We start from the raw sequence: 18789 nt of genomic DNA on the forward strand, positions 1-18789 counted from the left end.
TGATACTGCACCAAAAGTTAACAGACCAAGGATGCTGACCCACATCATCACATATCCAGTGTTGGTATTTCACATTACAATAATGCATATTATGACAATTCACTTCACCATGATTCCTACATGTTGACTTGTCAGAAAACATTACCTGACAAAAGGAATTTTTTTTTTTTTTATTTTGTAGCTGCGCAAATGCTCAACAAATAAAAAGCACATCCGATTCTGATAATCATTCCCATGATGTTCTTGATGCATGGGGAGAGGCTGTAGGATCGTCCAGACATTTGTGTGGGACCAGATTGCTACAATGTGTCTCAGGTACTTGTGTGTGAATCATGAGCCACCATAGCTAGTACTGAAATTTCATTATTGATGTTCCCCCATTGCAGTTACTCTATGTCACACTACCTTCGGTAGTAAACTGTTATACAACACGATGAATAGTTACACAGGACCATGGCCTCTCAGCAAAACAATCAGCATATGGAGAAAAAGCAGTGTCCAAATTTCTTGCAGCTTTGCATAAATTAAAATTATTTTGATCTTCTCTCGAACAAATATAACAAATATGCCAGCTGTGCCATAACAAACTCCAGAGAGGAGTGGTGCGAAGATGTTTAGTGTTCAGGCTTATTAAAGGCTCTGCCCCCCCTCCCCCCGCGGTAGGGCATGCTGCATGGTGGGATGCTGAGCATGAGAGTATTTATTTGGTGTGTGTGTGTGTGTGTGTGTGTGTGTGTGTGTGTGTGTGTGTGTAACACACACTGAAATCAATGAACCTGATGGCGGGGTTCGAGGGCAGTCACCGAACTCTAGCATTTTTGGGTCTCGCCACAATCAACCTCGTAGAAAAACAGAAGACCATGTTATCGCACAAGTAGCTTTTTTGCCAGAAATGTCAATGTCTACCTACATTTGTACTGACAATAACATTTGCAACACTCAAGTAATGTCTGACCATCAATGTCAACTGTTGAAATAAAAAGATTTTACCTGAATAGGAAACAATGATTTGAGTGAACCATATGTATTTTTTGGTGAAGAGTACTAATATGTAATAAAAATGGGGGGGGGGGGGGGGGCAGGTTCCCCATCTGAAAATGACCCACACAGGGAGCGGGGGCCACCTTAGGAGGTGGCCAATTGTAACACACATATGGGTGTCCCCTTTACTAATAACCAAGAAATTTTTTTTAATCTTATGCAACATCTGAGCCATTTTGTTGTCTCAAATTAAAACAAACAATTTGTAAATTTTAGTTTCCTTAAAAAATTATTTTCATCTCTACTTTCAAACTTACTTTATATCAGATACTTTTCTTTTAATTGTTGAGGCTATCTTTAGTTGTCATCTTTATCATTACTGATACAGAACAAATTTCGTTACAAACTTTCATTTCCTATTTTTCACAGGTACGACAGAACAACTTAAAAATGTTTTATTAATTTGACAATTAGTAGTTTCAATATTTCTTCAGATCATATTGTAAAGATATGGGTCAGACCAGCTCAATAACATACAACGAAATATAACATTTTAGTAATTCCATCATTTTTCAGTATAGAACAATGTAAACATATAAAAACAATATGCAGCCAATTTTACATCTGTAGAAAAGATTACAAGTTTTTTACATTTTGTGTTCGTTAAACACCACTGTTTGAAAATAGCACTACAATATCTTTGAAAGTCAAGCATATCAAAATGGGTATAATAATAAATAAAATAAACAGGCATCTGTCAAATTACAGGTAGAATTTAATGGAGTGTTGCCTAATACCCAATTTTAGTTAGTGCTTTATATGGTAGAAACAAAAACAACACACAGCAAAATATAACTTTATTGCCAAGATTCACTGTAAAGATAGAACATAGGTAATATTGAGAACATGTTACCCATTAAGGCTGCCTGGAGGCAAATTCATGTCACCTTTACTTAAAACTGATCATTCATGCTATCTATACATTCTTATTCATAAGATCAATTTAAGTGCCTTTCAGCTACAAGCTTTTAGGCAAATACACTGAAATATTGGCAGTACACAGTCAGTCAGTATTCATTTAGTAGCTCTCTATTTTTTATAAAATTTACTTGCCTCCACATACTGTATGGAAGTATGGAAGAGTGTGTGTGTGTGTGTGCGTGTGTGTGTGTGTGTGTGTGTGTGTGGTGTGTGTTTGTTTAGCCCTGATTCATATAAACCACTGTTCAACACAGCATGGTCAGAATAAAATCTATAGCACAAGCAGCAACATGTTATTGGTAGCAAATACAAATGCTGCTTTGCTTCAAGTTCAAAACAATGCAGATCCTTAAAGTTCATCAGCTTTCCATGGCAGAAATATTCTGCTCTTATCTGTGGTACAATTTCTATGATTCAAAGTTTAGAAGACTTCACTATCTTACTTCCAGCAAATATAGATTCTTGTTCACAGCCAGAAAATTGCATAAATTCTGAACCACAATTCACATAAGTACAAGATCCAAACAAGCAAATGTATAGCAGTAACAGTTTATGAAGTGGAAATATTGGCTCGAAAATTACACTGAAACGATCAAGTCCATAAGTAGTGCTTCTTCAGATCTTCAATGTGTAGATTTTATGTTAAAGAGCACAAGTGCTAAATGCTAATACAGTAAGACATATCACAGATTTCAAAATGTCAAGGCTTAATGGCAGTTAAAGATTTTGTACAGTAATGATTAAAAAGCTTTTCAGGAAATACTTCTGGTAATGCTGCAATGGCCAGCTTACCATATTGCATATCCAATATACACCACAAGCATTACATCTCCCTTTGAAAGGCAACTGATGCAACGCTAATGCTGCACAAACAAATTATTATGATGGCAAGAACAATATACACTGATGTGATGAGCCAGAAAGCGAACAGGTACAGTGTACGGTTGCAGTATTTTCCCATTTTTGGTTCATAATTTGGCTCATACTCCTTATACACCCACATCGATCCTGAAAAACATTTTGATTACTGTCTGGATACACAAAATTTATCACGCATAAGTAATATTAATATGCAACATGAATCATAAAAGAGCAGGTCCCTATACTAAAGATGATGTCTACAACCAGAACATCAAAAGCATGCTCTTAAAAAACCTGCAACCACCAACACTCATTACTGGAGAAATCTAGTTGAAGCTTACATAATGTCTTACCCATGAATGTAAATTTGTTTAACTTCAAATTAAAAAATAAACCCAATGAAAACCCTTTTATTTATTATCAACATCTACATTCATAGCGTGTCTCGGTGTCTCATTTGCAAATAGTTACAGACTCTTACCTCAATCTATTCCGTGAAGACCACAGGAAGAGGATAGTTACACAACCAAGCAAATTTCATTATTTGTTTTAGTTGGTTCAAATGGCTCTGAGCACTATGGGACTTAACTTCTGAGGTCATCAGTCCCCTAGAACTTAGAACTACTTAAACCTAACTAACCTAAGGACATCACACACATCCATGCCAGAGGCAGGATTCGAACCTGCGTGGTTCCAGACTGTAGCGCCTAGAACCGCTCGGCCACCCCAGCTGGCCATTTGTTTTAGTATTTCATAAATCATTGCCAAAATTTACACTGTGTATTTTCAGCAGAATAGTTCCAAAGTCCGTGTAAAATATCATTCACACAAGAGAGGGGCCAAAACAAATAAAGCCACTGACCATGTCAATTTTACACAATTAACTATTTCGACATTAACAGTTCTTAGCCCAAGCTCATCTTCAGATCAATTACTGAATATTTCTCCTGCATTATGATCAGAGGACTGTTCAACAACACACAAAAAGGCTCTGAGGGCAGGTTTTGAGTCGTGCTTGGGTAGCTCAGATGGTAGAGCATTTGTCCACTAAAGGCAAATGTCCCGATTTCGAGTCTCGGTCCAGCACACAGTTTTAATCTGCCAGGAAGATTCATATCAGTGCACATTCCGCTGCAGAGTGAAAATTTCATTCTGGAATACATAAAAAGGTAAAGTAATGTTTGTTTATAACATTTAACAACTGTCTAATTGACTTCTGCAATAAATTTCAGTTAGTAATAGTGAATACTTTGTTCGAAATCACAAGAGAAGGTGGTATACTCAGGAATGATTTGGAGAAATACCATCAAACTTTTGGAAAAAAAATTAATCTGCATAATCCTGAAGACAGGGAGGTCAAATAAGTGCAAGAATTACCACACAATCAGCTTCACAAGTCATTCACCGAAATTGCTGACAAGAATAATATACAGAAGAATAAAAGAAAACTTAGAATTTGTTGGATGACAATCAGCTTAGCTTTCAGAAAGATAAAGATACTACATAGGTGGTTCTGACACTACACTTGATAATGGAAGCAAGTCTTAAGGAAAATCAGGACAAGTACATAGTATTTGTATACCTATACTGCTTGACACTTGCTAAGGAACAATTAACACTTGCTACGGAACGGCTGCCAATTGCTATGGATCAGCTGACAACTGCCACAGAACGCCTGACCAATGACAGTGAAAGGAAATGTACAGGGCAAGACATGTTAATTGCAATGAAGCCTTCGCACGAACACTGTATGTATTCGACAATTCACGCAGCATGGTGTTTGAGGAAGGAGGTTGTGGAACCAATTAGTGCGGCATTCTATGTGGTATGGCAACATATCCGCAAGACACCATTTGAGTGCTTATGATCGTGGACAGACAGACATTGCAACTGCTAACAGTGTACGTGTCCCTGCCAGAACTAGGGATGGTCCATGATCGTACTCAAGAAATGCATGATGCAAAGGCAAATTCTCAAGAATTTCTTGGGTACTCATGACATGTTGTTGACTATGCTGCACTCAGAGAGACTTTGTGAAGACTATTGTACAATGAAGCATTTAACCACAGCAGTCAATCTTAAGTCTTCTGTACTTTCAAGGAAGAATCTGAAATTGTCCTGTCTACATATTTTTTATCAGTTGCTGACCCTCGAATCATGAAACGACGCGACGCAGTCATGTTTCGATTCATGAGGGTCAGCAACTGATAAAAAAAAGGGGCCCCCCGGGTCCCAAGGTCGCGATGGCGGCGTCACTGTCCCGCCGAGATAATTTGTCCTTTTAGGACAATTATCTGAGCAAGCACCCACGCCAGCAAAAGGTTGGCGCGTGTAAAAGTTGTCTTTTTGGAGTGACAGACATGTAAGTATTGATAACTGAAATTGCTTAACAACCAATCTAGTATATAAGGGGCATAAAATTGTTGTCTTCACAGTATGTCCTCTGACTACACGTCGAAAACGTCTATTGTCTGTGACGAGCTGCCAGAAACAGTAAGTACATTTCTGTATAATGGACAGTTTGTACAAACTTGCATGAATTGCTGTTTGTGGAAGACTTACAAATGCTTTAGATGTGTATGAATTAGAAGTACCACAAACCATACGAGAAGATATTTTACTGCAATTCAGATATTCAAAATTCAATTTCATGCTAAATTCATATAGACTGCCAGAATTCTATATTTTTGATAGAAGTGAAAATGTCCCGATGATTAACGAAATTGTAAATGATGCAAGAGAAGCAGCTTCCAAAATAAGAGCTGGAATTCCAGTTCCATGGGAAACACTCGCTTTAACCACAATGTCTTTCTTCGATACTACTACATTCTGGCAAAGTCGATTTAAAATTAAAATGTTTTTTTATGAAATTACTTATAAGCAATTCGTATTTACCATTTGTGAAAATTGCTTATATAAATTATCAGATTCCTGGCAAAATCTGCTACTACAACCACTTCTCATTGGTATGAAAATTAATATGGTTACCAAGCCACCATATTTTTCAAATGGTGTAATTTGTCCTCCACAAATTAAGCAATATAGCCATTGGTGCATGTTCTGTGCCAATAGTCCTTTATTCAGAAGTGTACATTGTGGTGGCTCATTAAGCCAAGTATTTGATTCCGAAGAAGTATCCACCACGTTACTGATGTGCAAATTACATTGAAGGTGTACAGTATTGCTCCCAAAAGAACAATTACTATTGGAGATGGATCCTGGCGGAAAAAAGCTTAACACCTTAGGATATACTCTGGAGGGGAGGGGGGGGGGGAGGAGGAGGCAGATGGAGAAACGACTTTGGCAAAAAAATGCCAACTTCAACAAAAAAAAACTGACTTTGGTCATAAAATAACACAGACTTTGGCCATAAAATAAAATTATTTTTTTCCTGTTATTAGTTATGATGTTGTGCAACAATAAGTCAAATTGTGTTTTCACAAAAAAATAAAATGAAAACTGTGGGATGATGCAGATACAAGAAAATGCTTAATTCTGAACTTCCAGCATTTTTACTGCCATGTCCACCACACACAAATTATACTAATTAGTTTTCTTTTTTCCCTCTCTGTTTGTGAAAAAAACTCGTGTTCCCTACAGAGATACCTACAACTACTTCTGTAATAAACTGAAGGTATTTTGGACCAAATGAGTTGACAGTCTACACACACACACACACACACACACACACACACACACACACACACACACCAAGTTCACTATCTAACAGTTTCCGAGAAATTTAAGAATCGGTGATTTTGATCTGCCACATGTGTAACCTATTTGGGAAGCTACATTGCTGTTCCTCAGTGGACTGTCAGAGATCCTCCCTTGTCACTTGCCCATGTCGGGTCTCTGATGGCCCAACGGCAACGTGGATGCCGAGCGGCACAAGACAGACCCAGCCACGATGACTAAGGCTACATCTAAGAAAACACATTATTACCTCTATTACAATTTCTTGGCAGCAACGGAGGACATATCTGGTAAATTTAAGTCCACCTTACTTCTGGGTGTGTCACCACATTATGCTGTTATATCTACTTGATAACCAATCCAGTATAACCTTGACGAGTCAATATGAATAATTCTCACACAAGGTGTGATGGTGAGTAGTAATTCTTTTCATTCAAGAAGGTCAGTTTCACATTATGTACAACTATTCTTAACTTTAATGTTGCAAATGGTATGTTTTTTTCACCATTCTAGGAATAAGAAAGCACCAGTGTCTCACTGGATTAGTAATGTTGCAAATGGTATGTTTTTTTCACCATTCTAGGAATAAGAAAGCACCAGTGTCTCACTGGATTAGTGGCGCCACTCTCGTCATATCATGCAAAATCTCCATTATCTGTCATTTCCAAACCAACTGTAGGACTATTACATTTTATGCCAACTTTTTCCACCATCTTTAATCCAGATGCAAACTGCAATAAAAACCAGAGTAATACAAACATGCATAAACCTTAGTGTTTATGTCATTTCTGTTGACTAGACTGAACAATCATTTCTTTTATAATATTCAACTTGCTATTAGACTTAATAATTATTATTTATATTTTTGCAGAAGTTACAGCTATCACATATGGGTGGGCTAACAGCAAATGTTGATTGATGCCTGTGCTACCATATCTGCTGCTGGAAATAACTCTCTCTCATTTACAGTCCTAACAAGATAAAAGTGTGTGTGTGTGTGTGTGTGTTTTGTTGGAGGTAGGAGTAATACAACCTAACCTAGCACTGAATATTATCTTTCCAGTTGCCATCCACTATAACTATAGATAAATCATCATCTTCAAACAGGTCTAAAATACCGAAAAGGTCAGTACTGTATTATTTTTGAAGTCATACTTCCTCTTCTGCATGTTTCCAATGTAAATGGAAAAGTGGCATATTGCATTTCACTCATGTTGCTGGTAACGAATTTTTGTCCTGTTAAACACATCAGCATTATTTGCCAATGAATGGTTTTCTATGCTGAATATCTTTACTGTAAGATATTCTATTTCAATTTATTTAGCATCTCTGAGCACTCACTGATTCAGCAAATGCATGATATTGCTTGCAGCTCTTTCCTGAATCTTTCTTGTAATTCTTCAGTTGGTCCAATTCAATAAGGGTTCCTGACTGACAAACAATACTCAAGTATTGACAAGAGAATTCACTTCTAACATAGTGATGTCTCTATAAATAACTATTAAAATTATGCTAATGTGATCAACAATCAAGGAACTGGAAACTGCAATGGAAACTTTTCAAACTTCAATAATAAAATTGTTGAAGACTTGCAGCACTGAAGTATTTTCAAAAGGAGGGAGATGTGGGTGGAGGGAGCCTCTCAAATTTAACATTTTAGATTATTCTAAAGCACTTATAGCAGCGAAGTTTCATGGAAATGCTATAAGGGAAATTTCTAATTTTATGTTAATAAATGCAATTACCAATGATGAACCAGCCCAACATGAAACAGTTTAGAAGTGTCTGTGTTGGAGACTGTCTCACACGTTCCTCCTCTTGTTCTTCCTCCCGTTGTCGAACTCTGGCTGATAAATGGAGGAGTTGTTTCAAAACTCCGAAACCACCTAGATCAAAACACAATTATTAGTATTCATGAAAGCCATCATATTTCTCAAGGAAATTGAACTCTAGTGCCTTTACACTGATAGCCGAAAGGGGAAAATTGCAGCACTGGTGGATGAACTCTGTGATACCATTAACCATATCTGGTTTCATGTACATTTATTATTCAAAGGTTATGACCTATTATGCAGAGCTAATACGCTTTTATAAAGAAATGAGAGTGAAAAAGTAAGAAACAGAAGAGCATTAAAGGTTCAGAAATTTAAGCTGAGAAAGGTACATTGAGATTAGATAATTATGAAATTTATGTATAGCACAGCTCCAGGATAAATTTCAAGAGAGCCAAGGGTTTAGATGGGACAGTCACTGAAACCCAGCTCTTTCTGGTCAGATGACATCGATAATCATTCACTGAGCCTCGAAACATGCACTGTTTCTGACAAACAAAAAATACAATTTCTATTGCACCTAAAAAGAACATGTTAACATAATGCACAATGAGTTCTCAGTGTGCAATGGAACACATGCAGAGCAAACTGCAGATCAAGTTCTTATTAAATGTGTTCATGGACTGGTGACTAATTTGAGTCTTGTGTGCTACCCCTGCACTTCCATGGGTTCCAATTGTGAACTAGGCATATTCATTCACACACCAACTGCATACTCTGCTTGTTCTGGCTCTCTCCAAAAACGTAGCATTTCCAAGTCTATCCTACTGTTAAATCTTCGTACTTAATAGTAAAACTCTGGCATCTGCGTCTGCTATGGCTAGGCTTTAGGCAAATGTAAGGCAGCATTACAGACCTTATTTAGGTGATAACCTGAGTCATGTTTACTAAGGTTTCCGCTATTCTATTTTTAGTGGATACTTTCCAATCCATGTCCCAGAAGTTAGATACCTGTGTCAGCACTCATTTGGTTATGGTGCACTCAACCAACAACCAGCCCCCTGTTATTAACTTGCAACAAATATCTTAAATGCGTGCAGTCTAGTATTGAGCGGAGCAATCTTCTAATGTTCTGATAGTTGTACGAGACTGCATTGGAAACAGATCTTTAGACAGAACACGCCAACACGAATATTTAGTGCTTGCATTCCCCGGTGCCGCGCAGAGTGACACCAGTGCTTTTCCCCTCCCTCCCCTCTTTCCTCCCTTGTAGTGGCTGTAGTAGCATGTGCGTGACAGACAGCGCTCGCTCTCGCATCGTCTTCGGTGCACTGAAGTATCCATTCGAAATCTTAACAAATGAGACACTGTTAACCTGTCTTGCGAGCGTTCAGCATGAACAGAAATGGTTCGGTTTTAGTTGTGCCATTTTTTAATCCTCTCATTTGTAAAGCCTGACCAGAAAGCACTGCGCCTAATATGCCATTCTACCATGAGTATCAAAGCACCGACAGTGCGCCGTCACTATGAAAATAAACTTTCTTCACCACAGGAGGAGATTGTTGGACCAGACTGAAGTGAACTGGTTACTAAATTAATGATTAATTGATTAAAAGAGAGTATGGGACCAAACGGTGAGGTCATCAGTCCCGCGATTCCAAAGGCTGTCACATAAGAAAAAAAAGAGTCTGCTAAAAGTGAACGGATTCAGTCAGAGGAGTCACATTATAAAAGAATGAACATTAAACACACACAGCATAAACATAAAATGTGAGACCAAATCTGACAACTGGAAAAAGGGGGGAGGGGAGGGGAGGGGTGGTCATGGGGTCACAGACTGTGAAGACTGCAAAAGGAGTCCCAATCACAACCAACCCGCCCCTGCTCCAAGACGAAAGGAGGATCTTATATCTGGAAATAAAAACCACTTTCAGGGAGGAAACCGAGGACCAGGTCTACCATCCATGGATCGTCCACTAATATTAAATTTAAGGAAGCAGGGCCGAAACAAGGGGACACGCTGCCAGTATGCAAAATATCGTCAGTCTGGTGCCACAACCACATTGTGGGGGTGGGTCGTTACGTAGAAGGAAACAATGGGTGAGCCGGGTATGGCCAATGCGAACGACTTAAAATAGTGGACTGCATCCGAGAGGGGCGGAAAGAAATGCCCCAAACAGCAGTAGACTTCTTGATTGTGCGGAGTTTACTACTATGAGCAGTAGCGTTCCAGATGGCACTCCACTGTTGGACAAAGAGAGATTTGACGCAGATCTGCATACCTGCAGCTGGAATCGTGAAAGGAAAAGGGGGTCACGTATCCGCTTCTCTAGCCAAATGGTCAGACAATTCATTCCCTGGGATGCCCACATGACTCGGGACCCAGAGAAAGACGACTGAACAGGCAGCACGCTTAAGGGCAGAGAGAAGGTCATCGATGGCAGAGACCAAGGGGTGATGAGAGTAGCATCGATCAATAGCCTGAAGGCTGCTCATGGAGTTTGAACAAATTAAAACACTATGGAGAGAGGCCTGAGAAACAAAAAGAGGGCTAGAAGCTCTACTGTAAATACACTACATGATCCTGGCAACAAATGGTACTCGAAGCTGGTAGGAAATGTGAAAGCATATCCCACCTTATCAGTAGTCTTAGAACCATCAGTATAAAGGATGGTGGTACCCTGGAACTCTGTCCAATGAGTGCAGATGGAGATCCCGGCAGAGAATAGTGAGATGCATGCCAACCGGCAATCCCACCCGTGGGTGGGTGTTAGGAGAGAGACATCCCTTATTGACGAAGAGCACAGAGCATACAGGATGGTCAGGGAGTTTGTGAATGGTGACTGCGTAAGAAACAAGGAGCTGGCTCCGCTGAATGTGTAGAGGAGGAATCCCTGCTTCTGTGCGGAGACTATCAACAGGACTAATGTGAAAGGCTCCAATAGCCCGACGCACCCCACAATGATGGACAGGGTCAAGGAGTTTCAAAGTGGAAAGAGCTGCTGAGCCATAAACCTGACTACCATAATCGAGTCTGGACAAAACCAGAGCACAGTAAAGATGGTGAAGAGTGCAACGATCTGCACCCCAAGACGTGTGGGCCACGAGGCAGAGAGCATTAAGCTTCTGCATGCATGTAGTCTTTATGTGACAAATGTGGGGCAGCCATGTCAGCTTGTTATCAAAAATAAGGCCCAAGAAACGGGACTGTGTTACAACATCAAGGAGCTGGTTGCCTAAATAAAGTTCTGGATCAGGATGTACTGTGGGTTGACGACAAAAATGCATAACCTGTGTTTTGGAGGAGGAAAACTGGAAGCCGTGGGCGGTGGCCCAAGTAGAGGCCCGTCAAATAGCACCTTGGAGCTGGCGCTCGGCAGAAGCCATCGAGCGGGAGCTGCACCGGTTGCAAAAATTGTTAACGTACAACACCGGGGTAACCAGATGCCCAACAGAGATCACAAGCCCGTTTATGGCAATGAGGAAGAGCGTAACACTTAGCACAGAAGCCTGTGGGATACCATTCTCCTGAATCTGAGGTGTGCTGAGTGAAGTGCCAACTCGAACTCTGAAGAGTCGGTAAGATAAAAACTCGCGGATAAGAATCAGAAGGGGACCACAGAAGCCCCAGTCGTGGAGGGTAACTAATATGTGATGGTGCCAAGCCATGTCACACGCCTTATGTAGGTCAAAGAACACTGCGACAAGGTGCCGGCGGTGAGTAAAAGCCTGTCGGATGGCTAATTCCAATCAGAGTAAATGGTCAGTTGGAGATCACCCTGCCCGAGAGCCACACTCATATGGTGACAAAAGGCCCCGAAATTTGAATACCCTACATAATCTGGAGTTGACCATCCTTTCAAGCAGTTTACAAAGCACATTTGTAAGGCTAATGGAGTGGTAGCTGTCGAGAGACATTGGGATTTTCCCGGGCTTAAGGACAGGGGTAACTATACTGTCTCGTCATTGTGACAGAAAAGCACCCATGAGCCAGATGTGATTGAAGACGCAGAGGAGCTGTTGCCTCTGGGGAACGTCCTAGTATTGAAAAATCTGAATGTGAATGGAGTTTGGCCCATTGGCTGTGTTTCGTAAAGAGCTAAGAGCCTGCACCAATTCCCATTCAGTGAAAGGAGCACTGTAGGGCTCAACATGGTGCGGGATGAAATGGAGGGGGGTGGGGTGTCTGTTCAACTCTGCGTTTCTGCTGGAGAAAGGCAGGAGGATAGGAAGCGAACAACGATGCCATCACAAAGTGTGTCGCAATGGATAAGTGCACAGAGCTCCTTGGATGTTCAGACCTGGACAGTTGACTGTTTCTGGCGGCCCAGAACACTATGGACCTTCAACCAAACCTGCGATAAAGAGGCATATGTCCGCAGGGAGGAAACATAGCACTCACAGCATTCCTTTTTATTCCAGTTAATAATGTAACAAGCCTTAGCACGAAGACACTTAAAAGTGAGGAGGTTGGTCTGGGAGGGGTGTTGCTTAAATCACTGCAGCACCTGTCGGCAGTCCTGGACAGCGACTGCGACATCCTTGGTCCACCACGGTACCGGCCGATGACGAGACAGCCCTGTGGATAGGGAGACAGCAATGCCAGCAGCATGAAGAAGAGCAGCAGAGATGCCTTGCACGGCTACATCAATGGAATTCGAGAGGGAGGTGTCAAAGCGGACAGCAGACATGTATAAAGGCCAATTGGCCCTGCAGAATGCTGAACATGGGGGCCTGTCTGCCTGGCAGCAGCAGGGGAACAATAGTGTCATTGGGAAGTGGTCACTGTAGGGAAGCCACGAGGGCAGGGGAGGATATCGCGAGATTAATAACGGAGAAGGTGCTATGATCGGCACTGAAGTGGGTAGGGTAACCATCATTGAGGAGACACAAATCGAAGTATGTGATAAGTTGGTCGGTTAGGATACTCTGAGCCTTTGATGTAACACTCCCCCACAGTAGATGGTGGGCATTGAAATTCCCGAGGAGGAGAAACGGGGGTGGGAGTTGCTGAAGTAAGGTAGATAGTGCAACATAAGCAAGTGGCCTACCTGGAGGAAGGTAGACATTGCAAATGGTGAATGCCGGAGTCATTTGCATTCTTAACCACAATCACTTCCAAGGTGGTACGTAGGGGGATCCAGTCACTAAGGACATCAGAGCGAACCAAAGTGCAGACCCCACCAGATGCTATCCCAGGGCCAGCACAGCTCTGACGGAACGCCCAATAACCACGTAAAATGGGAGAGTGGTCATCACGGAAATCTGTTTCTTGGAGAACAAGACAGAATGCTGAATAAGAGGAGACAAAATGTTGTATTCCAGTAGGTGACGATAGTAGCCATTGCAGTTCCACTGGATGATCGTGTGGCATGAGTCCAAGGTAGGCATGAAGCAGCCGAGGAGGAGGACAGGTCACTTGGTCAGTAGTTATCACTGACAAGGATGGGGTGATATCCATAAATAAGATGTCAGACTCAGGTTGCGAGAGGTGAGTTGGCACCTCTGGGGGTACCGGAGACACCTTCTCTTGGGATTTACGTTTCTTCTTCTTCTTCTTCTTCTCTTTCTGAGGTGGAGGAGGACCAGGACACAGGGGGAGTACAGGCATCTGCAAGATTGGGAACCAAAAGAGAGCGGGCGACCTTGGAGCCCACAGATGGTGCGCCTCGTGGCCGAGTAGTGGTAACAGTCTTCTGGCCTGAGAGACGCCGGGGAGAGGGTTCCCGGGAGTGAGCCTGATCACCAGTAGATGCCAAAGAAGGTGGGGGGGGGGGGGGGGGGGGGAATTCTTCGGATGCGGTGGGGGGGGGGGGCGACTCCCTGATGAGAGGACATGGGAATGGCAGGGGAGATGGAGGGGAGAGTGGGGTGGGGCTGGGCTAAGGACAAGGGATGAGGAGGAGGAGGAGGAAAGGAAGTAACAGAGGCAAAATTGAAGATAATGACACCAGATGGCATCTCTCATACTTTTGGCAAGCCTCAGTGTAAGACAGGCGATCCAGGGACTTATATTCTTGTATCTTCTCTTCTCTCTTGTAAGCCGGGCAATCCAGTGAGTGAGGGGAGTGGCGGTCAGCACAATTAACACACACAGATGGCGGAAAACAAGGGGTTCCCTCATGGATGGGGTGGCCACAGTCACCACACAAAGGGTCTGCCGTACAGTGGAAAGACATATGCCCAAAACGCAAGCACCGCATAGGTGGAGGGAATTACGGCTTCACGTCACATCTGTAGCACATAACTTTGACCTTCTCCGGGAGGCTAACCACCTCGAAAGCCAGGATGAAGGCACCAGTACCCGTGCGGTTGTCTTTGCGACCCTTCTGCACATTTCGAACAAACTTAACACCACACCACTCCAGATTAGCCCGGAGTTCCTCATCAGTTTGAAGGATGAGGTCCCTATGAAAAATGACTCCCTGGACCATATTCAGAGATTGGTGAGGAGTGACAGACACTGGGACGTTGCCAAGACAATCATAGGCACGAAGAGCTGCGGACTGGGTGGCAGAAGAAGCTTCGATCAACAGGGAGCCCGACCGCATCTTACTAATACACTCCACTTCACCAAACTTGTCCTCGATAGTTTCTACAAAAAACAATGGCTTTGTGGTGGTGAATGTGTTCCCGTCTGTCCTAGTACAGACGAGGTAATGGGGAAGAGGTTTCAGCCCAGGACTGCGAGCCTCGCCCTCCTCCCATGGGGTAGCCAGGGAAGGGAAGGCTTCTGGGTCATACTAGACAGCATTTAAGGATCCTTCACCATTCAAAGAGACTGCTGTGTGAGAACTGCCAGATTTTTGTAGCTTGATATGTTTCATGTGCCATACATCTGCCCTGATACCACCTTCTCCAACCAGGGGCTCTCCCCATGGGCACCACCCAGTCACAGCAAGGGCCGTCTGGCACGGTGGCTGTTGCTGGGAGTTCCGATGCTCCAAGAAGACAAGCAACCACTCCTTGGCATACATGGGGAGGGAACAGCTCAGGTATCAGTAGTGTGATAACTGTGTTGTCAGGGGGCGCAGCCGTATGGGTACATAACAGGCCCACCACACGGGCTGGCTACACATGCTGGTGACTTAGCAGGATGGAAGGGGGCTACAGTGGGGAAGGAAGAGGGGAGAGGAATCCACACCGCAGATGCTAGGGAGGGAGTTCTTCCCCATATGGCTCACACTAAAAACAGGAAATTTTGAAGTGGAGGTCAACGCTCAAGTGGGGACCAAAATGCCAAAAAGGGTGAAAGAACTGGCAAAAGGAACAAAATTGCAACCAATACAGGAAACCAGGGGAAGAGCCAGGTCAATATAAAGCAGAACACAGAGAGGGAAAGGAGGTGGCAATGGGGGAGGAGCAGGGATAGGGACGGAGGGGGCAGGGAGAAAGAAAAGCAGCTAGGGAATGAAAAATGAGCTGCAATAGCTCGGGCCCCATGTGCGCCACGCACTAACTCACAAAAGAACCTTGAGACCCTTGGGGGGGGGGGGGGGGGGATTACTAAATTAAAATCAGAATTGCCACAATCTGAAGGGGTAAGCCTTGTTTATACTGTGACTTATCAAGCTTTCCCAGTGGATATGTTGTAAATAGTCTTCAGGGGTTTGCCACCAGATGACGCTGTGCAAATTCCGCAATATTTCCTCGACCTAGCCACCAGCAAGGTTCAACAACCTAAAGATGTCTGCACTTGCTCCAAAGAAATATTGTGTAATTTGAAGACTATTTACAGTTTGTTAATACTGTTCATTCTAAAAGAAAAACAAAAATATACCTTTTTGTAATTGTACTCATATCTATAGAAACTTTCACTATCTCTCTGTAGATATTGTCGTTAAACTAAACTAAATTATGAGACTGTTTTATGTCTTAAGATTTTAAAATTGATTATTGCTGCTGTCCCACAGACTTCTGAACTGAATTGCACAATGGAAAGCGCAGTTTGAGCAAGATACATTGTTGCACTGAAAATTGCAAAAGGTGGAAGACCTTCTACAGATGGTCAATTTGTAGGAGTGTTCTGCAGGGTGTCTGGAGGCAATAATGCCCATCCGTGGTGGACCAATTTGAGGTCTCAAGCTTTTCTGAACATGCCATTTCTCTAACAGTGCAGAATTAAAGGAGCAGTTACACAACTTGCAATTTTCGTAAGGGGTGTAAAAAAATATTTCACAGTTACTGAGGAACTGTTGGAGGTTATTTCTTTGAAAAGTACCACAACCAGGGAAGATATTATCCTAACTGTAGAGCTGGTTTTTAACAATATGCAGTTGTTACTCGAGCACCTACACAGTATTGCAACTGATGAGGTCCTTGCACTGCAATGTTGTTGGAAGGGATTGGTTTTGTAAGGCATACGAAAAAAAATTTTGACAATCCATTGCCTTTTACATCAAGAATAGCTATGTGCCAAATTTTTCCACAAGTTCATGTCCATCAAGGATAACGTTGCAAAAATTGACAATTTTTGTAGAAAGCAAGACTTGAATCACCAGGAATTTAAAGGATTTTTGGAGGATGTTTAATAAATTCACAAAGAAATTCCTTTTTATTGTAGTGCATGATTGTTAAGTTGCTCAAAAGCCTCAATCTTTTTCGGATTGAGACAAGAAACTGCTCTGTTCACTGATATAAAAGGTTCTCCACAATCAGACTTGGATTTTAAGCAATGGATTGCTGACCTTGCTTTCATCAAAGACATCATGAGGTATTTACTCAATTTAAATCTCTCATCGAAAAGTAAATTCATCACTACTATATGTAATCGTATTGCAAGTTTCAAATTGCAGCTTTTGCTTTTTAAAAGTCGGCTTCAAGGAGGAAATTTGGACAATTTTCCCCTATCTAAAATCCTTGAATTTAGGTATTTATGAACATATCAGTGAGTACACAAAGCATCACAGTCATTGCATAAATAATTTGAAGAAATAAAACAAACAAAACCTGCACTCGAAGTTTTTATGACATCTTTTTCGGTGCACCCAGAGGATGCCCCTTTCAATCTCCAGGTTGACCTGATAAAAGTACAGCGAGATTCAATTTTGACAGACACTATTACCATTACAATGGTGATTTGATTTCGTTTTATAAACGTGTTAATCAACATGAATTCCTGAGGACTCATATCCCTGCCCTGAAATGTGTCGCTATGTTTGGAACAACATTCGTTTGTTAACAAATGTTTTCAATTATGAATATTAACAAAACAAAAATGAGGTCAAGTTTGCCTGATGCTTTGTTGAAATCTATACTTTGAACCGCAACTGCCAAAATGATTGTTCTAAATATCGGAAAATTAGTGGCTTCAAAGCGATGCTGAAGATAAACTACTAAGAATGTTGTAAATTAGTGCAAAATAAGAAGTGCACTGGAACTGTTCTTTCTGTCTGTACACAAAATTGGCATTATTATTATTATTATTATTATTATTATTATTATTATTATTATTATTCGTTTTAATACCAGTATGCCGCATGATGCATGCTGATTTGCCCATTTCCATTTACCAAACAACAACATGACTGACCTCGATAAGTGCTGCCACAACATGTTCTCTCCTACCACTGCCACAACAGTGCTCTGTCTGCATCCCTCAACTTCTCCCACCCCATCAGTGCTACAGCAGAGCACCGGTGTTTTTGCCACTGCTGGCCAGTGCTCGCGAAGTACCTGAAGATGGCGTGACCTGTTCTAGACTCTCAACTTGAGGAGGACTGGATTTTTTTTTTTTACTGATCAGGAGTGATTAATTATGGCAGATACATACACATGTTTCTTCTTGATAATGCAGCTAATTTTGTCTAACTGAGTAACAAAGTACAAAAGAAAGTTGGTCATTTGTTTTCATGGCTCCTCCTCACCTGCTTCCCCATCTTCCACAGGTCCTGCCAATATTTTTTTGGGTATTATTGTGGAAATTAGCAGCTCAGCTGAAGTTACAAAAGAGGATCTAAAATGCCTACAGCCATCAACCGTGGATGCAGATGACTACAACTGCAAGGTTGCAGCTGCATCAACATGCAGTTTGGCGAGTGCCATCTTTTTCTTTATGTTTTTGTTTGACTGAAATTATTAATGAGAGTCAATGGATCTTTTGCCAAATGTGTAATTGTATTGGTAGGTTCAGTATGTGATGAGTAGCTGGAGGCAGTGTTCTGTGGGGGCACAAATAATACTGTTAGTGTGCAGTACATTTTATCACGAGCAAGAGGTGTGACTCATTGTCTAGGAGTGTGTCAGGTGTTAACCACATGTAGTGATTTAGGAAATGAAGAAATGAAGTCGAGTTCAGTCAAGGAATATTCATTGTTTTCAGTGTGAAAAGTAGAAATTATGAGCAGGTACTCAGGCGGAGTAGTTGATTTACAGTAAGAGGTACTGTAATAGTGTTACAGCTAAGTGTCCTTCTCATAGTTTGATTTTGTTTTGCTGTTTGTTGTGATTAGTCAACAGAGTTTTCCCAGTGCCACAATCTTGAGAATTGTAGGAAATT

At 41.7% G+C, this 18789-nt stretch overlaps 1 protein-coding gene across 1 annotated transcript in view; it reads right to left on the reverse strand.

Moving 5' to 3' along the window:
- Nucleotides 1–1738: 1738 nt before the first annotated feature.
- LOC126252832 (transmembrane protein 272-like) overlaps nucleotides 1739–18789 on the reverse strand; it is a 47093-nt gene continuing 30042 nt past the window's right edge. Inside the window, exons 5-6 of the mRNA XM_049953774.1 lie at nucleotides 8265–8405; nucleotides 1739–2970 (exon numbers count right to left, since the gene is read on the reverse strand). Coding sequence (XP_049809731.1) covers nucleotides 2786–2970; nucleotides 8265–8405 — 326 coding nt within the window. The 3' untranslated portion in view covers nucleotides 1739–2785. The remainder of the gene's footprint in view (nucleotides 2971–8264; nucleotides 8406–18789) is intronic.

The sequence above is a fragment of the Schistocerca nitens genome, chromosome 4 (assembly GCF_023898315.1).
Source record: "Schistocerca nitens isolate TAMUIC-IGC-003100 chromosome 4, iqSchNite1.1, whole genome shotgun sequence".
Taxonomy (NCBI): Eukaryota; Metazoa; Arthropoda; class Insecta; order Orthoptera; family Acrididae; genus Schistocerca; species Schistocerca nitens.